At 41.1% G+C, this 26172-nt stretch overlaps 1 protein-coding gene across 1 annotated transcript in view; it reads right to left on the reverse strand.

Moving 5' to 3' along the window:
• KDM3B (lysine demethylase 3B) overlaps positions 1–25440 on the reverse strand; it is a 48098-nt gene extending 22658 nt beyond the window's left edge. Inside the window, exons 1-14 of the mRNA XM_064724755.1 lie at positions 25179–25440; positions 21526–21693; positions 19035–19148; positions 18462–18567; positions 16914–17038; positions 15455–15523; positions 13963–14538; positions 9976–11218; positions 9410–9611; positions 7887–8101; positions 6692–6844; positions 5590–5697; positions 1138–1265; positions 227–506 (exon numbers count right to left, since the gene is read on the reverse strand). Coding sequence (XP_064580825.1) covers positions 227–506; positions 1138–1265; positions 5590–5697; positions 6692–6844; positions 7887–8101; positions 9410–9611; positions 9976–11218; positions 13963–14538; positions 15455–15523; positions 16914–17038; positions 18462–18567; positions 19035–19148; positions 21526–21693; positions 25179–25349 — 3658 coding nt within the window. The 5' untranslated portion in view covers positions 25350–25440. The remainder of the gene's footprint in view (positions 1–226; positions 507–1137; positions 1266–5589; positions 5698–6691; positions 6845–7886; positions 8102–9409; positions 9612–9975; positions 11219–13962; positions 14539–15454; positions 15524–16913; positions 17039–18461; positions 18568–19034; positions 19149–21525; positions 21694–25178) is intronic.
• Positions 25441–26172: the final 732 nt, after the last annotated feature.

A 26172-nucleotide genomic window follows, 5' to 3' on the forward strand; every position in this document is an offset into this window, starting at 1 on the left:
GGCACAGAAATAAACTGTGAGACAGTACTGTCTGCAGCTGCATCATCTTTCCAGCTTTGCATTTTTCTAAGCCTGTAGAACAAAACTGGTTCTAAGATGCAAAGGAAGAAAACTTACCTTTTTCTTTTCTGTTTAGGGCTAGACACTCTCACAAAGCACAGCAATCAAACAGTATGTTATCATTTATCTTTTAATTGCAACCCCAGTGGGCATTTCTTCTGCTCACCTTTTGTTTCCTCTTTCGCTTTTTGCGTTGCTAAATCTGCAAGCCAGTGTAAAGCTGACGATGGAGCTGTTTCTGGACAAAGTGGTCTGTTAGACTTTACTTCCCCAGTGTTACTGGTTGGTAATGTCTCTGCTTTTGCAGATTCTTCTATCCTAATGTCAGTTGCTTCAGATTTTGGTACAGTGTCCATTTCTACTTGCCCCACTCCTGCTGTCCCTGCTCCAGTGGAAAAGGCGTTCTCATTTCCAGAGACTGATGCACTAGGATTTACAGTTGGAAGCTAAAACAAAAAATATAAAAAAAACTGCTAAATGTTGAATAAAGGGAAGAGTTCAACTTGGACACATTTTCAATACCCAATGCAATCGATTTTGTCAGTTGTTTCTCTTTTTCCATTTGCTACAAGCTCACAGTAAAATTCATTTATGCTTAGCAGAATACAGGAGCTTCCTTATCTGCGTGTATTCACCTTTGCACTGTGGTGTGAATTCTTACCATGTAATCTTTTAGACATCTTTTAACTTAAGCCAAATCTTTTTGAGTTCTTTCCTTTTCTTTCTGGGTGTTTTTTTTTATTACAGGAGGATTTTTTGTATTGATAGTTACAGAACTGCTCTAGATTCCTTCAGGAAGCACAACAAAATAAAAACACATGTTGCAAGCTACTCATAGTGGTTTGTTTTAAAATACAGCATCAATATTAATGGCTTCCTCCCCAATTTCTACATAAGAGTATTAGCCCAAATAATATCTTACTTGGTAGATAACAGATGCAGTTCGTGTCCCTAAAAAGTGATATGGAGAAAGTAAAATTCCTGTTTCACAACAGATTAGCTTAACGGATCTAACATCCTAATAGATCTTTAAAATGTAAATGTTGAACAAGGTAATTTCGGCTTCAAATTACATACCTGTGATATTCCATTAGTGACAGCTGGTCTCAACACTGATTTGTTCTGTCTGTTAATACATGGACAGTTGGCCTTAATACCCCATTTGCCTCGTGCTGCATGAACCATGTCTCCAATATTGTAAAGTGCTGTAAATGAAGTTAGATCTTGAATATCACATGCAAAGAAATCTAAAAAAGGGCCAAAACTATATCTTCAAAGAAATGTGGTTTTTTTATTACCGCAAAGTATCTTTAAGGTCACATGCTATATCACAAGACATTGTCCCTGATCAGTAGAGTGTGGCGAACAGTGCTAACACTGCCTTCACAATGTCACTGAGAGGCTGCCAAACCTGGCAAATCCTACAGATTATCATCTGCTTCTACTATTCCATGTAGGGTCCAATGACACTGCAATGAGGTGACTTTACACCACCACAAGAAGCTATATAACCCTTGAAGCAATGCTGAAAGGATCTGAGGCACAGGTGTTCACCTCTACCCTCCTGGTACACAGACAGATGTCATGAATTGACCAGATGAATACCTGGTGGCGTGGCCAGTGCCATATTCAACAGTTTTGCTTCTATGACCACAAATCTACTTCCAAGAAGTCAGGTCTCTTGGGAGCAGATGGGATTCACCTGCCCAAGCAGAGCAAGAAAGCCTCTGCCAACAAGTTGACCAGACTTTTATGGAGAACTTTAAAACTAGATTTAATGGGGAAAGCGGATTTGAGCAACAGGCAAAAGCCAGGGGTTACCAACACATTAGCAACAGGGAAACACCTGTGAAATAAATAACTCAAAGGAATTTGGGTATGTTCCTATCAAGAGGGGTAAGGTTGATAGCCCAGCTGGAGGGCCTCTTCATACTAATGCATGCAGATCAGGTGATGAGCAGGAGGAGACAGAAGTTATTGTGCAACTAGAAAGCGACAATCTAATCTTTATCACTGAAGCATGATACAATTAATTGTGGAACTGGTGAACTGTGGGGAGGTGCTCTCCATGTAGAACATACTGACCAAGGGAACTATCTTTGAAAAATAGCAATGAACAGTCAAGAGTTTATGGGCAAAAATGAGAGACAAAGCCAACAAAGAAAACCTCACTGCTGGGGTTTACTCCAGTCCACTCAGACAAAGGGAGCCTGTTGAAAAAGTGTTCTTATTTCAACTACAGGAAGCATCATGCTCACATGATGATTAGGGAAATTCAATCACCTTGACGTCTGCTGGAAAAGCAACACAGCAAGCTGCAAGCAATCAAGGACAATTCTGGGGTGTTTCGAGTGTAACTTAATCCATGACATAGAGACCAACCACAAAAGAAGTGTTACTGGACCTGTCATATACCAACATGAAAGAACTAATCAGACATGTCAAGACTGGTGGTACCCTGGACTGCAGTGATCAGGTCCTGGTGGAATTCACAACCTTGAGGAGTGTAAGCCAGATCAAGAGTAGAGTCAGAATTCAGTCAGACTGAATTTCAGGAGAGGAGACTTTCACTTCCTTAAGGAATTAGTGTATGGGATGCTCTGGAAAACTGCCCTCAGGGACAAAGGAACAGAACAGAGCTCGCAGCACTTTAAGAACATTTTTCTTGGAGTGCAAGCGCTGTCAATTCCCCCATGTAAAAAATAAAATAAGGAAGGCAAGGGAAGGACATGGGTCAAGAAGGACGTTGTGATCAAACTAAAATCTAAGAATGAAATGCAGAGGCAGTAGAACCCGGACACAATCCTGGATGCTGCCTGGATGTGCAGAGATGGCATCAAGAAACCTAACACAAAGACAAAAATGGATTTGACAAGGGATGAAGAGAATAATAAGGGTTTCAACAGTTATCCTGGCCAGAAAAAGACAATTAAAGAAAATGTATACAACACACACTATCTGCACTAAATAAGATGTTCAAGCAAGTGACAGCTGACATAGAGAAAGCTGACATACTCAACATTTTTATTTCCCATCAGTTTTCAGTTTTATTCCCTTTTCTCACCTCTCTTGAGACCCTGAACCTCAAAGGAGAAACTGGTGGAATAAAGTTCCTCCTCTCACTGGAGAACCATACAGAATCTCAAGCAGGAAGAGGACCATGAGGATCACTGAGAACAACTCCCTGCTCCCTCACAGGAGCACCTAACACTAAACCATACAACTAAGAGCATCATCCAGACACTCCTTGAACCTGACAGGCTTGGTGCCCTGACCACTTCCCTGGAAAGTCAGTTTCAGTGCCCAACCACCCACTCAAGTGAAGCAGAGTCTGAACCTCCCCTGATGCAGCTTCATTCCATGTCCTTGTGTCCTACTGCTGGTCACCAGAGAGAGGAGATCAGCACCTCCCCATCTGCTGACCCCCTTGAGGAAGCTGTAGACTGTGATGGGGTCACCCCTCAGCCTTCTCTTCTCCAAGCTGAACAAAACAAGTGACCTCAGTTGTTCCTCCTAAGCCTTGTGCTGTGACACCTTTCCCCATCTTGGTTGCCCTGCTCTGGACACACTCTCACAGCTTGGTGTCCTTCTTGTACTGAGATGCCCAAAACTGCAGACAGTATTTGAGGTGGGGCTGCACCTGAGGAACTGGAACATATAAAAGTCCATGAAACCTGGTAAGATGCACCCCAGGGTCCCAAGGGATTGGGCTGATGTAGTTGCCAATCCCACTTGGAAAGTCCTGGCAGCCCAATGAAGTCCCTAGGGACTGGGAAAAGGGAAACATTACGCCCATTTTTAAAATGGTTCAAAACGAGGACCCTGAGAATTATTGACCCGTCAGCCTCACCACAGTAACCAGGTAAGATCATGTAGCAGATTCTCCTAGAAGGCATGTCAAAACATATGGAAGTTAGAGGAGATTAGAGACAGCCAGCACAGCTTCACCAAGGGCAAATCACACTTGACTAATCTAGTGGTTTTCTTCAATTGAACAACAAAAAACACATAGCTACAATCTACCTATACTTCTGCAAGGCCTCCAATATAGTACCTCACAAAGTTCTTGTCACTAAATTGGAGAGATACATTTTAATGAATGGACGATTCTGTGGGTAAGGAAGTGGCTGGATGATCACATCCAAAGGTTATCAAATATGTCTCTATGCCCAAATGGAGAACACTAACAGGAGGTGCACCTCAAAGGTCCTTACTGGGACAATACTATTTTGCATCTTCATCAATGACATTGACAGTGAGATTGACCACTCCCTCAACAAACTTGTGGATGACACCAAGCTAAGGAGTGCAACCGATTCCAGCACGTCCTTGACAAGCCTAAGGAGTGGACCCACCCAAGCCTCTAAGTGCAACAAGTCCAAGTGCAAGGTCCCACATCTGGTATTGGGGCAACCCTCAATATCAGGACAGAGTGGGGAAGTGAAATGGATTGAAAGTAGCCCTGCAGCAAAGGACTTGGATACATGGCTAGATGGAAAACTAGACATGATTCGGTAAAATGCACTTGCAGCCCAGAAAGCCATCCTACAGCCTGGCCTACATAAAAAGAAGCACGGCCAGCAGGCTGAGAGGCAATTCTTCCCCTCTACCCCAGCCCACCTCCCCACCCGGAGTTCAGCATTCCAACTCTGGGGTGCCCAGTACGTGACAGACATGGGCCTCTTCAAGCAGGTTCAGATGAGGCCATGAAAATTACGAGAGGGCTAGAACTCCCCTCCTATGAAGAAAGGCCAAGACAGTTGATGTGGTTTGGCCTGGAGAAGAGAACGCCCTGTGGAGATCTTGTTGTGCCTTTTCAATACATCAGGGGGGATGATAAGCACTGAGACTTTTTTTTCAGGGTCTCTAGGGACAGGATATGGAACAACATTTTTAAACAGAAAGAGGGTATGTTTAGATTGACTATTAGGAAAAAATGATTCCCTGTGAGGGTGGTGATGCACTGCCATAGATTGTCCAGAGAAGCTGTGCTTGCCCCATCCCTCCAAGTGTTCAAGGCCAGGTTGAATGGGCTTTGCAGCAACCTGGACTAGTGGAAAGCAGTCCCTGCCTGTGGCATGGGGGTTGAAGCCAAATGATTTTTTAAGGTCCCTTCAAACCCAAATCATGTTATGATTCTATGATTTTTATGACCAGTTATGTAAATAGTCAGCACGGACCATTTAGTTTCCCTCCCTGTCCCCAGAGAAGAAGAAAAAAAAACCCAAACCATCCCCAAAAACCTCTTTCTTGCTATTTAAACAAATTTACTTAAAATACAACTAAAAAACAGCTGACCATAACAAGTCACAGCTAATACTAGAAGGATGCACACTTCAAATCCACAGCTTGATCATACCTGGGTTACCTTCCCTTCAACCCTTCTGCTGTAGCAAGTGGAATTTTCCTCTAAATCAATGCTAGAAGAGGTATCAGCTACAACATCACCTATCTCTACATTTTTTTCCATTTTCTTGCCCAGAATTAGTACAAAATTTGCTATTTTTCCTTTCATGTTTCAAGCATTACCTGTACCAGGGATGATCTGTGTTGGCATGAGATTCTCTGGTTCATGAGACTGACCCTTTGCACACTTCAGCCATGAGAAAACTTCTTCATCACCAATCTCCTCTGTATCTGGAATAAAGAAAAATAAAGGATTTTTTGTACTAAAGCTTTACAATGCAGGATATCTGTGCATTACTATTGTTTATTTAGATTCTTTACAGTGCAGGAAATTAACGTGGTGATCTCAGAAATAAACTATAAATACAGACCATTAGGACTGGATATACAGCAACTTCTGCCTCCTCAGATTATACAGCTACCATAGTAATTTCCCCTCAATCATCTATAGCAGCTTGTTTTCAATCACCTAAAAATCCTGGCTTCTAACCTCAGTTTTTAAAATATGATACTCTTGTTCTCATTATACTTTTCTAAGTAATCATACTGAATACACAGTAGTAGTCACACTTATTAACATCCAGTATTTTATACATCTGCTCTATATAATAATGTAACCGTCACTAATTAATCTCACTGGGATTACCATTTGTTTGCATCCATGCTACCAAAGTGGTCTCAGTACAGTAGAGTGCACCAAAAAACCCAGCCAGGTATCCACTTTCTCATACCTCTGCTTCTTAAAATTGAACTTACTGAACTTCTTCCTGAATTAGAAGCTCTGGTGTGTCACAGAATTTAAAAAAAAAAAAGAGGAAAACCTTCCAATCTAACTCCGTATCAAAGACAGCATTCCTCTGCAGTGTCTGCTTACTAGTTCCCCATACAACAGTTCTGAACTGTTAAGATAGTACATAATTTCTCTTTTATACTTTTTGAGGAAAAGAACTGTACAGCCTGAGACAGTCAACTGTCTCAGTAGACACTCTATGCTTGAGCCTGCTGATGCTGTGATTTTAATAATCCCATCCTATGCAAAAAGATAAAACACAGGTACATAAGGAAATGAAGAATGAAACAGCAGCATGTAAGACAAATTCCAAACATGCCTTCCAAGCTGATACTCAGTAACTCTCCCACAAAACATTCTACAACTTCCCAGAAACTATTCCCTGACTATACTCAGCTCAAAGATGACAGCAGGAGAAAAATGCCCAGTACTCACCACTACGTGGACGATTCTTCCTCAGCCGGTAACAGTCCAGACAGACGCCAAAACCACACTTCCGACAAACCCAATGAATATTAAAGAGTGTTGTCTCACATACATCACACATCTCCCTCACACCACGTACTGCTCGCTTCCATGCCACCTTCTCTATAGAAAGAAGGCATACTACGAATTATTGCTTTGACATTTTGCATGTCTCCCATCTAATCGGACAGTAACACAGCAACACTGATAAATTCATAGCAACATGACCTGAAGGAAGACTATAGAAACACATGTTTTTTACCTTCATAGCCCCATACTTTGAGTTGCTAGTCCAGTGACACTATTAAAATTCCCATTTCTAAGAATGGGTAAGGTCAGGTATCAAAATGCACACTACCAGGAAATGCAGCACCTTACAGTGTTCTGTAATAACTGAATTTAAAAGAGCACTAATGGAACTTACAGCAAAATCACAAATCTTCTGCTAGTTTTATGAACAAGTGATATCAATATATAAAACCATAAAGAATGTGTATTTAGTTTTAGTAATCAGATCTCTATCAACTATTTAGATTCTAAACCAACACATTTGCCAAGGAAGGGGTTCTCCAAATGGCTGCCCTTGTATGTTCCACAAAATAACAGGAAAAAATTAGATAGTCAGTTATCCCCATGTGATAAGCTAAACTGGGTACCTTCCCCTCCCCCCCCACCCTTTCTCCCTGAAATGGAAAGCTGGCAACTAGTTGATCAGCTAAGTCCTTGCGGGATGAATTAAGGTACTGCTCCCTCCCTAGAAAACCCTGAGCTTTTACATGAGGTCCCTGGAGCATGAAAGGATAAGAAAACATCAGAAAATCTGTTCATTAAAGCATATCTGGTCAGCGTGGTAGGTGTTTGGGCTTATTTCTATTTTCTTAGGAGCATAAGCCAGCTGATTTCTGCATTTAGTTATTGAAAGAATAATGTCTGGGAAAGTTACCATTAGCTTCCTTGGTGGTAATGTTGCATTGATCCAAAAGAAAGTCTCAAATTCTGATCCCTCAGTTACATCCCCCACCCAAGAGTGAATATAGCCTCTCTTTGGAAGAGCAGGAGAAGCATTTCAAAAAGAAATTTTAAGACATTTTCAATTCTATTCCACTGTATTGTACATGCGTTATACAGAAAGGGTGGGAAAAACCATGACAAAAGCCCAACGTACGATGTGGCTCCACCATCATCATTGCCTCCTTCTCTGACATAACAAGCTGGCAGAACTGGTCCCCAACATTGGCCAGGATATATTTGGAAGTTTCCAGATCGACCCCCTCTGCAGGGGAGGAAGAAGGAATCCATAGGCTCATAGCATCAGTGTCACTTTGTTGCGGGTTCAAGAAACCTTCTACTCGTAGTATACCTTTCCGGGTAAATACCAGCCTGCAGTAAATAGGATGGAGTAATTGAGAAACTGCTCAATCACCTTTAATTAACTTATAATGGCATCTATATCAGAACATAAATCCAGAAAAGGAGGAAAAATACTTCATCTAGAGTGCTATATTCTACAGACAGTACACTTATTATGCAAATACCAGTAACACAGAGAATAAGGCATACAAAGCTGTAGCTACAACACCCATTAGAATGAATCCCAAGGTCGTAGTAAACATTGGTGGGAAATTCCACCTAAAAGAAATTGCTACAGTTTGCTTCATCCCACTTCTCTATCTCCTTAATAGAAAGGGACAACAAAATTCAATTCGACCTGCTGCATGATGCTGAATGGCTGTCATTCTCAGTTTTAATTAATCAAAAAGTTTTTCTGACCTTTTGAGAAAACGGTATTTCAGTTCTGGCTAGGGCTGCCAACACCTGGCAACTCTTCCAATAGCTCGCATGATGATATATGTAAAAAACCTTGTCGCACTGGTCTCCACATAGATGAATCACTACTGTTGTACCAATAGCTGTTAACCCTCCCTTTACCTTGTGTGGCAAAAGGTGTAAAACCGTATGACAGAACCCTAAGCATCTCCTGTCAAATATCAAAGGTATCTTCATTTTTAAGCAGAAATCATTTTATCTTTAACCTCAAGCTAGAATAATTTTTAACAAGCTTAGGAAAAGAAGCAGCATGCTTACTGGATGGGTGACACATACTAAAAACTCAGTTCATCCTTTACATGTCAGAAAGTCATTTAACTACTTTCGGAAAAAGATGTGTAGCACTTGCTAGATCGACAGTTAAGGAAGACGAAAAGAAACACAACAGGTCAAAGAAGAGTAATACATGTATATAACACAGAGGGAACACAGACACAGTATTCTACTCCTAAAAATTAGTCCTGTGTTCAACAGAATATGGTGAAACATTAGCCTCATGCTGGCAATGCTTAGTTACTTGTTGAGTGGATTAAAATTTTACCTTTGTTCTGAATGCGTTATGAAGGAGTGAGAGTTATTGTATATTAATTGCCATCCAGAAGTAAAATTCTACCAAATAAAGCAAATTCAGCTTCCTGAGGCTGTACCCAGAGGCTCACTTAGTATCTTATAGCTTTATCTTCGAAAAGCAGCTCTTTCTGGGCCAGTAAGGGAATTCCCATCAGGTGATGCAGGGAAATGCAAGACACTCAAAACCTTCATTATTGTACCCAAGCATATTTAATAAATAAAACATTGTGCTTGGACATGGCCCAAGCTCTGCACACAGACTACATATGAAAAAAGGAAGAATTTGAGCACCTCCGGAAATGGAAGAAGCGACATGCCACAGTTGAGTCATCCTGCTCTTGCTCCTTAAATTTGCGGTACCGCTCCAGACGGCACTCCCGACACTTGTGCAGATGTGGAGCTACATTGATGCAAGAGCCATCCTGGAGAAAAGGCTCACCTGACTGCTTCAGCTTCCTCACCTTACTCATATCTTTCAGCACAGACTGGCCAACTGGGTGAGGCAAAGCAGAAGTAAAAATCTATCAGTTAACTGCAACAGCAAAAGGATACTGGCTCCAACAATCATCTTCGCAGAGATCTCTATGTTCATACCCATGTAAAACAGTAAGTGTGTTCAAGCCTACAGCATACCACACTTCTGTCCTGACACACAGGCTTAAACATTTATCAAAGTGAACACCAAATTCACATCCATGAAGCATTAAGCTTCAGCCCTGTAAGCATCCTGTGTGCTGCCTACTGAATATGAATGAGGTCTACAACTGTGGTTAGTTTACACAGTTCATTACACAGGAGATAACCCAGTATCCCACCTCCTTGTGATTCCAAAACATCACCTGCATTCAAGTCATCACCTTTTAGGGGAGCTGTGCGGGGCCGGCCCTTTGGGGCTTGCTTCCCCTTTCCTTTACCCAGCAGTAATTCTGCATTGCGCTCCACATTGGGGCCTAGCTTCGCCATCAAATGGTCTGGGATACCCTTCATACAAGCCTTAGCCTGCAACTGGTCTTCAGAGTCACTCAAATCTGACAGATCACTATTTGTACTGGAGTCAGAGTCCTGTTTGGACGTTAAGCTCCGCTCATCTAGCGAGAACCTTTTCACAGCTTCAAAAGGGGCTTTCTTCTCCTGTGGAAACTCTGCTTGTGAAGAGAAAAGGGTAGGTGGATGTCGGCCAAACACACTGGAAAAAGTTTTCAGAAGAGGATTGTCCTGCTGCCCAGGCCCAACAGCTGGTTTTTCTTCTGTTGGACTGGAGGATAGTGTGGGCATCTCAATAGGCTGTGTCAGGCTGCTGCTCGGTGAGCTGGAACGGCCATTCCCTACAGTGGAAGGGCTTTGAACACCAGCAGTAGCTGTTGAACCAGAAGCACTAGAGATCATCTTTGAGGAGTCAGTTGTTATAAACAAGGTTTTCTTCTTAGCTAAAGAGTCTGTACAGGTGAGTGATTCCGGCCAGCCAGAAGTGGCCTTATGGCCCACAGGTGTTGACGGAGCACAAATCCCTGTCTGAGATGAAGATGCAAAGCCACTGAAAGGACTGAATTCTGCTTTCTCAGCAAATGCCAGGAAAGGGTTTGAGGGTTCCTCTCGTGACAGCTTTGGGGGCTGTAAAAATAGGTTTTCATGGCTATCAGAGGGACGAGTATTCAACAGACTTCGTGAAAAGGCTGGAGTAAGGGTAGGCATAGATTCCACAGGCAGCTTCCGCTCTACAGAACTACCAGACTGGGCTCCTGGCTTACAGTCCACTGAAAGAATTTTACCTTTACAAGTCCCAGCACCCACACTCTCTGTACACTGCTTGAATGAGTCTCGACTAGAGACATCTTCAGTCAAGCTCTCTGAAATGACTGTGAAATAGTTACTGGAAGGAAGATTCTGGGACATGCACTGAAAAAATAAGTTCTTGGATGAATCAGAATCTTTTTGAGCCTCTTGTCCAGTACCACAGCCAAAAGGAAATCCAGAAGGTTTGCTTTCTGGAGCCATCACTCCATTTGATTGGCTCCTTCCAGCCCCAAATATCAAGGACTGGGAAGCACTTGGGAGAGAGACTCCAAATCCAGAAGAAGCCAAAAGTGAATTTCGGGAATTCTGGAACAAAATTAGTAAGCATTAGTCCATTATAAATTGTTATTTGAAACACGACTACTTTAGTTCATCTCGTAGTACTATCAGCATTCTCCTTACCCATCAGGAATAAAAATTTCCAGCAGACTTACAATTACTTCTTTAAAGATTCCTACCCACAAGCTGTTGAAATTGAAGACACACAGAGAAAACTAATACTTAATATCTTATCATACTTTAGAACAAAGGTGAGGCACCAGACAGGTAAGCTAATTCATAGAAAAGCAAGTTAGTAAAACTGCTGATAATTTGAATTCAAATCAACAAAAAGGGAACCATAATTGAAACTATTTTTGAATACTCTCCAATCTTTCCCCCTTCCCCAAGAGCATTCTGATAAGCTTCATCTACTTAAGTAGCACCCCTGAAATAAGTATCTTAGTTTGCAAGTTAAGTAAACAAAGCAAGCCCCTAGCAGTTAGCAGACAAACTATTCCTGATCCCCACAACTCACATCTGCTGGCAGGCACACAGATGCCTAGGATGTGGAGCCTTCCAGGGAACAACTCAGTAGAGGTTAAGCACAAAATACTTACTTTTTATGACCATTAAATACAGGAAAGTTTTGTGAATGACAGATTTCTACTAGAACCATAACCGTGATATAGAATATTCACTTGCTCTCTTCTCAATTGGTACTTGTTCAGATTTTCCAATTCTGACAGTCCTACTATAACTGATTATATACTGTGACTAGTTCCTCATAGAATCATTTAGATCAGCTCTACTCCTTTTCTTTGAGTTTCCACTTAAAAATCTGCTCATCATTAACACAATTTTATTTCAAGGTCATGCTAAATACAACTACAGACTCTGTGCAACACATCCAACTGGTCACTGGTGTCCCTGCACACCTACCTGACCGCATACTAACGTTTAGCCGGTTCCTCATTACCAATCTACACCTGTAATAACTTCAAAAACCTATTGACATTTCTTCCAGATATTAGAATTTTCGATATTTCTTTTTAGAGACAAAAATAATTTTAGAAAACTCTGTTCTAATAGCTTTAAAAAGAATATGGATTTGAATGGAAACAAAGGTTATGAAGTCATCTCAAGGACCCAGTTACACTATGATACAGTAGACAGTCTGAAATAGTAACATATATGAACTATCTACAACACTCTTACTGATTTATGTCAGGTTCCCTCCCTCAAAAAAATAGTTTAAAATGGACTAATGGCCTGCTAGCCAACTCTGAAGCTGAATTATTAATGTTTCAAAAAAGTGATATGGGGTTGGAGAGAGGGAAAGAAGGAGAGGTGGTACCAAAATTTCTCAGTACAATTACACAATCTGCAGTTGCTGATGTTGGGAATTTAGCTGCTAGAAAATGGAAAAGTACAAAACTGTGGCTAATTCCAAGTCCTGCACCTGTGTTGATAGCATGTCCTTGGGCCTAGCTGTAGTGTGACAACAAATAGTAAAAGAGACATGAGAAAAGAGAGATGTAACCCCTAAGGAATGAGGATGAGTTAATGTTATAGTTTAACCAATAGACTGCTTGGCTTACAGAATATTCATAAGCTTATTATTTGCTGTATAAGTGTTTGATACTTTCTTCAATAAACTGGACCAGAAGGACCTGAGGGACCGGGACCGGACCGGACCCGAAGGGCCTGTGATGAACCAACTGGTGTCCTGGTCCCCTTCCTTCGACAGCTCCTAACTCTGAATTTATTCATTGGGGGGGTGGAGGATAGAAGAGTTCATATTACATTATATTATGCTCATTATGCAACACTCCTGTTTTCCACAATTCTATTCCTCCTCTACACCTTCCCATCCAGGAATCTTTACCCCAAGGTAAATATCTAACCTTTCCACCCATTCCATTATCTAATACAAAAGACAGGGATGATAACAATGCCTTCAACTTCCTGGCAATCACACTTGCCTCTCTTAACATATCTCCCATTTTCTTCACTTTATTTACACAGCAGATGGCAAGATTCTTTACTTTTATTGTATTTAACTGAGGTGAGTTTCATTTTTGTTTTGTTTTTACAAACCTTCATTTGATTTTAGAAGTTTTCTATTTTGCCTTTAACAGGGCTTCCCTTCTATTTTTCTACTCTTTTCCTTGTAAACAAAGGCATAACTAAAAGGCCTTCGAGTTGCTTCCAGACTGACCTCTCATCTCAAATATTGTAATTATTTCTTTGGGTTTAGTCCTATATAGTATACAATGCAACTGGCTCCTTTTCTTACTATACAGGTAACACAGCTCTGACACACAAGACAGACATCTTTTAAAGGTCTTCTAAATGTAGGCTCATTGTTTTTCTGGTTTTGAGGCTTTTTTTCTTTAAGTAACTTGAATGTTCAATTCAGTGTACATGTGCATGCAGATTTGTTTATATAAAGGCAAGAGATTTTAAGAGGGCTGTCTTCTGTATGACACAACAAAATTAGTTAAGTGCAGTGCTTAGCATTATTTTAAAGCTGCATTTCTGAGATTGAGGCTGGATAAGCACAAGAGTGCTGCAGTTATCTCTTACTACTCCTTCACCAATTATCTCCATTTTCTTTTGAGTAATTATTTAGGTCAGATAACTGGTTTTCTTTGGGAGGAGATGGACTCATGAGAGAAAAAGTAGTTTTTCCAGTTCCATGGACACACATTTTAACAAGAGTATATTGCAGAACATCTGTTGCAAACATGTAAATCTTTCTAGAACAAGTGGGATCATGAGCTACTCACCTCTCCCTGGGCTTGCGATCGGACTGTTTTCAGTTTCTCCTGTCCACTAACAGCAGGCAAACTGGTATCAGAGATCCTCACAGTTGTCGGTGTCAAAGCAGTTGTAGTAACTGCGGTTGCAGAAGTCACTGTACCTTGAACCTGTTCCAGTGATTTTCCTGCCTCTTTACACCCAGATCCAACTTGTAATGGCTGCCCAGCCACAGAAGAAAATGGAGTGAAGGGCAATGGTGTGTCACCAACTGGCTCGTCTTGGACTACTAATGTTCGGCCATTCTCTTTGGTGTAAGTAGCAAAACGAATATTGCGACTAATCTGAGGAAGAAATGAAGGCAACTGCTTGGCCCTTGGATCCAGTCCTGTTTCACTACCGGAGACTCCTTTCCAGGGACCTCTGCTTGCCTCACCTCCATCACTACCATTGCTATCTGCCTCACCCCTCTCCTTCAGCTTCTTTGTTGCAGGATCACAACCAGGATCTGATACATTTTTCCTCCTCCTTCCATCCTTTCCCTCCAGGCTTTCCTTCTTCTTTTTCCCTTTAGATGATGATTTAGTTGCTTTTAGGCCCCCTCCCTATAACAGACAAAGCCATGCAATCACTAAACAGAACAGTCCAGATACCCATTCAGAGAACTTTTTTCTGTTAGAACAGAATATATTACACTGCTCTGAAGTTTAGGAACACTTTATCACAAATTGAGACATCTAAAGAGAGATGATATATGAGCACAGAACACAAGCATTAAGCGCAGTCTTTTTTGTACTAGAGTAAGATCTGCACAAGTGACTTTTTAGCTGAGCTACCTTGCTGTAGCATGAACCACATCCTAGCCAATTCTGAGAAATACGCAATACACCAACAAAGCTCTTCGTGATGTATGAATACCACCTGCACACTAATTTTTGCTCCAAGCATAAACCCCATGATTCTTTTGAATGGCACACTTTCTGTTCATTACACAAAGCCTACAATATTTAACTGCAGGAGATAGCTTGCCCTTTGGCCTAGGGCAAAAATTCAGGTTCAAACATTATCATGGAACATCTCAATTGAGGCAGTGAAATGCCATAAACACATAAGCCTGCTTGCAAGGCACAGCAGCCAGATGGCAATTTTTAGAAATGCCTTAAAAGGTCTGTGAAGGAGCACAGAATGATCCTATTAGAAAAAGGCAGCAACACTCCACCTTAAAATGGAGTACAACCACCACGGTTACATCGCTACTGATCATCCCTCTAAGATCCATGCTAAATTTAGTAAACAGGCCTGAAAAAAAAGAGAAGATAGCTTAAAGAAAACTATGATCATCAAAATGGTAAACAAAATTTTCCTGTTCAAACTTTAAGAGGAAATTTACTAAAATTATCCAAAATCCACAGTCAACACTGCATCATTTTTTAGTCCTTTCCAGATTTTACTTATTTCACATCAAAAATTTTACGAAGTTGCACACTGTATATACAAGACCTGAATGCACTGCTGTACTACCTCGCCTGGAGAAGTGTTATCCATCACCACGTGAATCAGTCGAGGATCCACCGACTTGATCTCACCACTCTAATTTTCAGACAGATTGATAATGAGGAAGTAGGAAAAAGAAAAGCAGAGGTTAATTTTAAATTCGAAGTATATAGTATCAACATAAGAGACTTAAACACACTGTTACTGTGCAGGCCCTCTCCCATTTACCTTTTCTTCTTTTACTTATTTACCTTTTACTATGTCACTTTCTTAGTAATACTACAGCCTTCTAGTTTACCTTCTATCCTTTTGCTCCTTCTCTATTTCAAAAACTTTCAGATTTGATTCCTACCACTGTTTGTATATTTGCTCTGTTGAGCATTTCTAAAGGTATTCATTGCATTAAATGTAACTCTTGAATTTCATTTAACATTGTTACATATATGTTCACCCCCTTAGATCTAGAAAGGACTACTGGAAGAAGCACATCAGTTTAGCCCAAGTATCCTCATCAGCGTCTCCTCAAAAGTAGCAACGCATATCCAATCTCTGTAACTGCTCTTGGAGGTTCCTTTCTATTTCACAGTAAGTACACAGGAAACTCTGTGCTTCCTAGCACATATCTGCTGAATGCACTTAACTCCACAATTTTTATGTCTCTCCAAAATATTATGCTGATTTACCATACAAAGGATACTTTTTTCCCTGTGTGCTAGCAATAGCAGTAGTCAGAGTGCAGGATTACTGCTCATTCAGTGCATTCCATCTACACATGGAAAAGGGTACAGGGGCAGTGGGTGCAAGACACAAGAAGGGATCTAAAAACCAAGATGCATGCTACTGCTAGACAGCACCATGGACCTGCTCCCAGTTGTTCTGGAAAAAGGAAGCTATCAGGAGCAGGCCACTGGCAAGACTGAGCTACCTGTCAGACTGCACAGAAGCACATAATAAAAACCAGCAACTAGCAGTGCAGACTCTCTGTGCTGTACACAGGTTTACTGATAGGAACAGGGCAAAAGTAAATAGTCTGAGCTAAAATATATAAATCAAATTTATTTATATAAAGACTTCATCTGCTTTGCTAAAATTGTTTCAAACTATTTGTACAGTCTGTCAGATGGAAACCAAGAGAAGGCATAGGAAAACCACAATGTAAGGGACCCAGAAGGTAGCTTTCTATGCATCAGCATGCTTTGTCTTCTGGAGAGTAATTTCCAATATTTTTTCTTACACCACTAATTTCCAATTAAAACCTTACAGCTTTTTTTTTTTAATAGAAGTGGCCTGTGTGACATCATTTTTTCAAGAAAGTCATCCTAATAGGAAAAAAAAAACCCTGTGAATCACAACACAAATAATTACTTATCTTTTAAAGCAGAAAAACAACCCAAAATAACAAGTTTTGGTGAAGCTGTCATTCTCCACATACAGATATTGAGGAATGGTATTTTAGGAACACCAAAGTAGCACTTCATACTTTTACCTCAGTCACAGACACTTCCATAAGACGACTTATTGGATCTTGATGGCTCACAACACCACAGAGCCAGCTATTTTCATCCTCTGGTTGATAAACTTTAACTCGCTGGCCTTGGACACTGTAAGGACCTGGAAAAGAAGGACTTTGAGGACATTTTCCAAACAAGCTTAGCGTCATACAATAAAATGGTTCTGTGCACTAAATTAGGGCTTGAAGTGTCATCTTCCAGGTGGAAAGAAATTAAAACACCAGGGCTTCTGCTGCAAATCCTGTGTAAGCAGGCATTTTATCCTAAAAAGTCAATAGGTCCTCATTGCTGTAACTCATGAATACAGCTTACACATTAAAAAACCCAAACATGAAAGACCGAAATTAACTCACTCCTTTGACAAAATCAAGCTACATAGGGGTTCCTTGCTAACGAAATTCTTTTGTTTTCTAACCTACAGGTTAGTAATCATGCACCATCAATCCAGTGAACAGTCCCACTATTCTGACTTAGCCCAGATGTTTCAAATCCCAGATAAAAAGCTATGTGTTTCAGAGTAAAAACATATATTCGGATATCCAACATCTCTAAACCAACCAGTCTTAGCTCTTTCACACAGATAACAGATCATCTACAGAAAGGTTTCCTCTCACCCTGCGCTTGCTCTCCAGATCAGCGTGCTGAGCTTTCCTCCCACCCTAAGTCTAGACAAAATAAAACCTCTGCTTATCTTGGATCATCAAAATCTACATGATGCAACAACCTGTATGTGACACAGCCAGAACTAGGCACTTTAGAAGAAGGCTTCAAACTGGACAATTCTTAAGCTACTTGCTCATCAAAAAAGTATTGTCCTCAGAACTTCTATGAACACACGTTTTATCTGACCAAAAGGCACCAAATTCCCATGAAGAACTACATCTTCCTTCAGATGTAAGACAGTGGCCTGTCTGCAGGGTGGCTCTCTGGCACATGAACTCTGGATAGAAATTATTTTAGTACTTGACCAAGATGACCCAAATCTGACAACCAAAGCCACAATCAGGCTTAACCCTAATACACAATCCAGACAACAGATATTAACTCTATGCTGACCAGCCACATCCACACATATATTCAACTTAAACAACTGATGTATTAATTATCAAAACGTCAAAATTTGAATTGCTATTACAAGGAACGTTTCCGCGGATCAGCAGCTACAAAGGAACTTCACTTTGAAGTTCCCACAGTTACAGAACAGAACCATAGAAAAGGACCAACACTTTAAAAATTCAAAAGTAAAACTTAAAATAGGGAAGTTGTAAATACACAGACGTTGCCGTACTTTAACTACACCTTAGGCGACCATTCCCAGTAGGTATTTCTGGTTGTAGCTAAGCAACTGTTTACCTGTAAGGGTGATAAAATAAAGTTACTTTGTAAAGGACTTGCAAAATATGGAAAATTGACCTCCAAATGAAACAGTAACAGATACTGTTACTATCCCCCTTCACAAATTCCAGCGTAGCTTTACAGCGGCTGCACAACAAAGTAGCTCTGAGAAAGAAAACACGCCTCACCTCTACTAAATATCTCCTGAAGCTTCTGGTCACTGATCAGCGCATTGACAGATTCTCTTAGGGAAGGCTGCTCCTGTAGAATCTGATTTTGACTCTCTGTTCCCATCTGCCAAAAACAAACAGTTTTAATAGTCTTCTTGGATAACAGAAACATTAGTTTTTACAAAACAGCTCTTTTTGGACTGCAGTCAGATTGAAAAAATAAAAAAAAGTAAAATTAAGAAAAATATTACTGAACATGCCAGGAGTAATAAGGGAATTAACTATGCAAAAGCTGTATATATAAAATGTGTATTCATAGAAATTCTGAGGACAAAACTTCCACTGTAATTAACAGCTACACAATGACAGGTAGCTCTCCAATTGAACCATAGAGAGTGTCAGTATTTTTGAATGCAAATAGAGGTCAGTGTAAGGACCTTGAAAGTCAGGGAAACAAATACAAATATGTGACAGGACAGTGAAAGGAGAAAGATGGGTATGTTGTTGAAACAGTAAATAAAACCCCAAAACTAATCTGACAAACATAGCACAAGGCTAAATTTACATTTCAACTGAACATAGTTCAAATACCTGAAATAAACGTAATCCACTGGCATCAGACAGGAAACGTAAATGTCTGTCCAGAAGAAACTCCACTGGGACCACAGAGCCTAACCCCAGCTTATCTACTAGAGGAGTAAAGGTCTGTAATGAACAACAAAAAAAAGAAGTTACCAAAATGACTGAGCACACATATAGGCCAACAACAGTCGATTTCATACTACTCAGGATTTAAAAAAATTTAAAATTGTCATCTCTCAACTTGTACTGCCCAGTACTTGAGTTTTAATGTAAAATACTAGTCATTATGTCTAAGCCAGTAATTCTTGCATTACAAGCAGGAATTACAGACAACTGGATCCACTTTTTCAGTAAATCTTAAAGAAGAAATGAAAACACCTGTGGGGGTGTTTGGTTTTTCATAGGTAAGCCTATGATGCTCAACCTTCTGATGCTTAACCTTCTGATGCTCAGGTTTAAAAAAAAAAAAAAGCTTTGGTTAAGGTTAAAAAAAGCTTTGGTTAATAGTTCAAACTATCTAACATATTTCAGATATAGCCTGGCCAGTGGTTTGTGAAAAGCTGAAGTTCATAGCAAGTGTATTACTGATTTCAAGTATTTCAAGATGCAGAGCAAATCACTAAAAATACCTAGTGAATTCAGAAACCTTTTAATAGTAGAATCAGACAACCTTATAACATAACTTGCCGACGGAAGAGCAAGTTGACAACCAGAGTCTTTGAAATGTGTTACTTGTCTCATGCTCTCACCTACATGATTTTAACACAAGTATTCATGACATTTTTCCCTTAACAGCTCTCATCAAGTTTGTTTACATTCCATTCTCCCGTACACAACAGAATAAATATAAAAATTTAGTTACTCAGTTTATGCAAAACCCTCTCCTGAAAGCAAACAGGATTACAAAAAAGAGAAAATGAAGAATGAAAACACATTCATAAGTGATACATCTTAAACAAACAAACAAAAAAAAAGAACCAAAACGCACCATCCCCCACACTCCTGAAACATACCATTCCCTTTGTAATGCTAAGCAGTTGGTTTCCCATTGCAAGTATGTACTCTGGTGCTTTGACTAACTCCAATCTGCATTCCCATGCAGTTATCTGAGGAGGACTGTAGTACCTAGAGAAAGCCCCAATGCTCACGTGGCTGTCCAGAGTACAGGGGATGGAAACATTTTTTCAGCAAGCCTACAGATAAACCTTGAGCTGTAGTGGAAAGAGTCTGGAATTACACAGTCAGCATGCAGAACACCGTAATGCCCCCAAATCACTCAGATTTTGACCAATTTGGAAATGAACTGAAAGATGCTGATCCTGTTTTTGTAAAAACAGTTTCCCAGATGAAACTAACTGGAGTTCAATTTTGGAGACAAGCTGGAAATACACCAACAGCAAACTTCACCTATGGAAAAAACACTCTCTACAGAATCACTGCTGTAAAGGCCTGGTCTTCTTCTGCCTTAAGCCAAGCACAATAAAAGAAATCCTCAGAGAAAGATGCAGTGATGAACCTAGTGCTTTGAGCCTGAATGCCCATTCAAAACATAAAATTTAAATTCTACCAAGGCACACGATCCATGACAGGAAAAAATGTTTCAATGTATCCATGTACAAAAAGTATTAAAAAGCAGAGAGTAGGGTACCAAGCAGTCCAAGGCCTGTGGGAGGACAAAAGAAACAAAAGGGGCAAATAATAAAAATTAAACAGCATAAAAATGAGGTAAGGATTCCCACATATAATGATCGTTCCTCTTCAGAAGTCACTAAGAGAAGAAATATATAAGGAATGTTCTTCACTATATAGTACTCATCAAGATGTTTGCAGAATGGGTATATTCAGATATGCTAGCTAAAATAAACTGGCTTTGTTTTTAAGTGTCTTGACATGTAACTGCCATGTAAACAGCAATACGGTTAACCACATCAAGAAACATGAGAAAATTTTGCGCGTCATGTTAGTTAATGCTGACAACAAAAAAGGAGTGGCAAATTTTTAGATTAGGAGTGGCCAATTTATGGTTTATATATCAGGCACAGCATGCATTCTCTTCCTGAAGATTGCCTTCTGGTATGCCTATTCAATTGATGCAACAGCCTTTACCATACAGAGCTCTGGAAAGTCCTTCGTAAGACCAAAAGGCTTATTCTCACAATTCAGAAAAGCCTGACGTACCACGAGGTTTTAAAATAGGGAAAAATAATCTTTTCAGATATATAACACGTCTCTTCAGAGACTAACTTTAAATAGTAAATATCACTTTTCTGTACAATATGTCATAGCAAGTTCTGGGGTAGGAACTGGAAGCATACTGCCTCTCCAATGCCTTCCCAAAGGCACTATTAAGTACCAGTTAAGGAACTCGTTTTAGTAAAAGTCCATGCCCCAAGCAATTTTTGAACCTGCAAAATGGTGCCCTGTACAATATCCAAGCATTGAACTTCACAGTGGAGCTGATGATCTCTGAGGATCTAAGGGCTTCTGGTCAAATACTCACCAGCGCAGGCCATTGCGCCTGCGAGATTCTAGTCCCCTGAAGCATAACAGGATCATTTCGAGGTGCCCAAACCAATGACCCTTCCAGCAGCAACACTATAACTTCTTCAGCGTGGACTTTCACCCACGCATGTTGTTTCCAGTTACAGCCATCGAATTCCACAAAGATCTGATTTAAAAAAAAAAAAAAATAATAATCATCTCTTTTCAGACACTTAACAGAAAATAAGATTCCTATAATCCTTATGGAAAACGAGACCACAATTTTAGTAAGAAAAATCAGGGTAAGTATCGCAATGTTATTACTGAGAATACATCTACATAGCTACAGGAATCAAATTAACCATCACTAACCTATGAAAAACTATTTAAGCCCAAACATACATCACTGGCTCCAAATGCTGTGTTTTCCTATACGTAATTAAAGACATGAAAATTGTTCATCCCGAAATACAGATGATGACTCAAAGCAAGCCTCTTTCACAGTAGGAATTTTTAGAGAATCTCAACACTATTACTTGGCACTTCAATAGACAGCCTGTATCAGTATGGTTAACTGACGTTCACAAAACTAAATGCTTCAGCCTGGGTTTGTGTTTGCAAAACCCATTCTAAATCGGAAGCTTTGTCTTGTCTTGTACATTATTAAACTCCCTGAACAAATGCAAATACTTTGGATGGCATGAGATTACCCAGAATTACCTACTTGCTAGATTTTTAATAATCTTATTTACAAGTGTAACAATATAAACCACACTATACACACTACAAATCTAAATCACTATTCTATCATTCTCTTTTTTCTTTCCTATCACAAAGGACAACTGTTAAAATAATTTGAAATTACACAGCAAGAATGCTAGAGTTTCAAATCTCATTCCATGTCCTAAAAACTGGAGCTATTATCTGTTAGAAAAGTCACATTCCAATCTCTCATCTACAGAACTTACACACTTGCCAAATATAATCAAACATGTCAGATGAACAGCAAAAAATTACTAATCAGTTAAGAATTTGATATCCACTTTAAGCTGGATATCAAAACAGGGTTTTGTAACCATCACTGGGAAGCAACAAGGCTAACCAGAGACAAACAACTCTCTGCTTTACCAATACACCATATTAAAAGAAGTACTAGAGACCATTTAACTCCTCTACTCCATTCCTCCCCCCAGACTCAAAAGGTCAAATCCCAAGGGAAGAATATGAAGTAACTCTCTTGATGAATTCTTGAACTCCATTACTGCTTAAGCTGCCCTGCTGAGAAACAGTGTCAGACCTTCCAAGATATCCTTCCATCAATTAAACAATTTTCAGCAATATAGTGGAAATTAGACTGAACATCCTTCCGTTTTCAGTGGGCCTAGAGGTTTCTTAATACTATATTTATGCTATTTTGCCAGTAGTCCCTACTCAAAACACTTTGTGTCCCAGGCCTCCTAATTTTTATGGTATTGTAGAGCTTGCCTATCCATTAAAACAGAGATCTCTCATGCTTCTATTCCACATAAGAAAAGCAGTACTGCCCTTCATGTGACACATCGACTTATTTTACAATATTAGGAACAGACTGAGATAAAGCCCAAAAGGTCTTTAATGATCCTGTTCTAGTAATCATTTTGAGAAAGAGGGTAATACCTGTTTCCATTTAGAAGAGGCAAAGCTGTTTTCTAATAGCAGTATAATTTTTCCTCAGGATTTCTTCTATATGCTCTGAATATGGGATGACAACTTTGACTGACCTTTATATGTATTTTTTTGTGGACTAACCACAATTAGGTTACTCCACATTATATCAAAGTAAGAAGGTCTAAGAGCTACTCTTTGTAACCAAAATTTTACAGGGCGAAAAAACCCAAAGGTCTCTCAGAGGCTTTACTCTACCAGGAAAAAAAACCCCAACAATGAAACCCATACTTTTAAGTTTTATACTTCTTGTCTATTCCCAAGATTTCTGCCCTAGAAAGGTGCAAATATTCAACTGCACTTTTGTACTTCTATAAGCACAACATGAGACTACAGGCTAGCAATTGATACCATCCTTGCAGGATGCTATGAGAAAGGACAGACTTATGTAGACCAAAGAGTAGAAAATAAATTTTTCCCAGCCTTTATCACACCTAGTCCACGTTGTTACCTCAGAAGAGTATTTCCTAAACAGTGGTTGACGGCTTGGTGCCCGCCAACTCATCACGTCTGACAGAATTACTTTAAAGAGAACTCCTTTCCAATAGCATATCATTGCCATTGTCACAGCAGCATTCATTATGCATGGAAGAGTCCATGAAAACACTGAATGTCCCACATTACTCTAAATTCTGCCTCGACTATTTTACACATTTCACGTCTTACAGTCTTGCATAGATTTTTGAGAATACACTGTTTAGAGACAGCTACACCCCTGAAACAGTATTAAATGGAAGGGTACTGATGAAAGGAGCTGGGGAGAGAACTGCAGTGCTGAATGAAGGTAATGAATTCACACACCAATGAAAATGCAAGACTACTGATGACACACATGTCCAATGCAGTCTGCTACACGAGCGGCTCTTCAGCTGGATCTCAGCCCCGACACACTTTCACAATTCAGATAGTCTCAAACACCTGACACATTTCCCTTTCGAAGAAACCCTTTATGCATGGGCTTTTTCTTCCTCTTCCTTGAACAAGTTAGGCAGCAGCTAGAGTACACAACCGCAGCTCTCAACTGCAGACACAGGGTGCCAGGCCCACCCAATTTGCAGAGTCAAACCTAGCACACTGCTTTGTACTGACAGCCGTAGGTGCAGTTCAAGAACAAGGACAAGAAAGCAGTAACACTAGAGGATAGATGTCAAGGTAACAGCTCAAATCTGGAACTCTGCAAACAAGCCCAAAGAACTTATGGTAACTACTAATTTTAAAAAACTGATCATAAAGAGAACTAAAACTCTTCACAAACATAGAACCTCATTCCTACTACCATGTGACACTAAATCAGACACAGCCCTCCAAAGGATGCCAGCACTTAAAGCAAGTACCTGCAGAATCGACGCATGCAAAGAGACACTCCACCAATACATTTTTAGGATCTCCACCCAAACGTTTCACTGAGCTATACTAGAAAAAAAACAGACAAATGCTAGAGTGCTTAAATACATTACATGAAGCCCAAATTCCTACAACTAAATACAAAACCTGAGAAAAACTCGAATGGATGAGCCTCACTCAAAAGTCAGCACTCAATATGTATTTTCATATATAATTCACGGTGATCGAGAATACTTAACATCTTCCCGGCGGAAAAACAAAACGAAACAACCTAAAAAAAACCCAAAACAACGCTTTGGGGTTATATACATGCATATCCATCAGCAGTAGAAATGTCCCAGACGTATTTGTTTTACACCTATGTTACTTCCAACTAGCGCATCGGCGGTACCGGACCCCTCACATATCTGCCCGGTCGCTCCGCCGCTGCGCTCGCCGCAGGCTGGACCCGCCGCTTCCAGCCCCGGAGCGCGTCCGGCGGGCCCGGCGCTGCAGGAGACACAGTTCGGCCGCAGCACCCCGCCCGCCCCCAGTCTAGCCCGGACCGTCCGCGGCCCTCACGGGAGGCTCGACCCGCGGCCCCGTCCACGGTACTGTGTACCCCACTCTCGCCCCGGGTCTCACCGCCAGGTCCTGGGGCACCGCTCCGCTCATGGCCCTCACGGTGCCGCTCCGCCAGGCCCGTGCGGGCAGCGCAGGCCCCGGCTCCGACCCCGCCGTTTCGCCTTCGCCCGGCCCCGCCGCCAGCAGCAGCAGAAGCCGCTTCCCCACGGGAGAGGCCGCCGCGTCCGCCATCCCCGCCGGGCAGAGCCGCCGCCGCCGCCGCCCGAGCGCTCCGGCCGCAGCCGCTGCCCGAGGCACCGAGAGCCTCCTGCCCCGCGCTGGGCCTGAGCGCCGCCCGCCGCCGTCCCGGCGTGCACTGCGCGATCGACCCGGCCCCACAAGGCCCCGCGCGGGACAGGCGGGACCCGGGCGGTCCGAGGGGCCGTCGGGAGGGACGGGCCTCGTGGCGGAGGGGACAGGCGGGAGGGCCCGTCGGCGGGCGTGGGCCTTGCCTAGGCAGAATCCCACACGATCGCCAAATCCAAAACCTGGAATTATCGCAGAAATGACGGAGTTTTAACCTAAATTTTGATGTAAACACATAGGAGAACCAGTGCCCGCGTCTCAGGCAGGATCCCACAGATAGCATGAGTAACTGCTGCTGGCCCCAGAGGACCGGCAGCACCGCACAGAGCGGGGTGCTTCACTTTCCAGTGAGGCAGATTTTGGAAAGCAGGTGCATTTAGGAAGCAATTAAGATACAAAATCAGTCGGTGAATGAATTCAGCTGTCATGATTAGCTCATAAATCTGAATAGTTATCATGTAGCACAGCTCAATGTCCTAAACCTGCCCCTTTTCAACATGAACCACAAAATACTTAAGCATCTTATAGTTAGAAAAATGACATGTGATTTTATATCTGTTTCTGCTTTTGCAGTAAAGGCACAGTAGCAGTGCTAGGAACTGTAATGAGGAGCAGATGCCATACTCCATACCAGCACAAGGATACTCTTGTGAAAGTAGGTTGCTCTTTTGCACATATTGTTTCTTCACTCTGGCAGAGTCCCATTTGA

This window comes from Zonotrichia leucophrys, chromosome 13 (genome assembly GCF_028769735.1).
Source record: "Zonotrichia leucophrys gambelii isolate GWCS_2022_RI chromosome 13, RI_Zleu_2.0, whole genome shotgun sequence".
NCBI lineage: Eukaryota > Metazoa > Chordata > Aves > Passeriformes > Passerellidae > Zonotrichia > Zonotrichia leucophrys.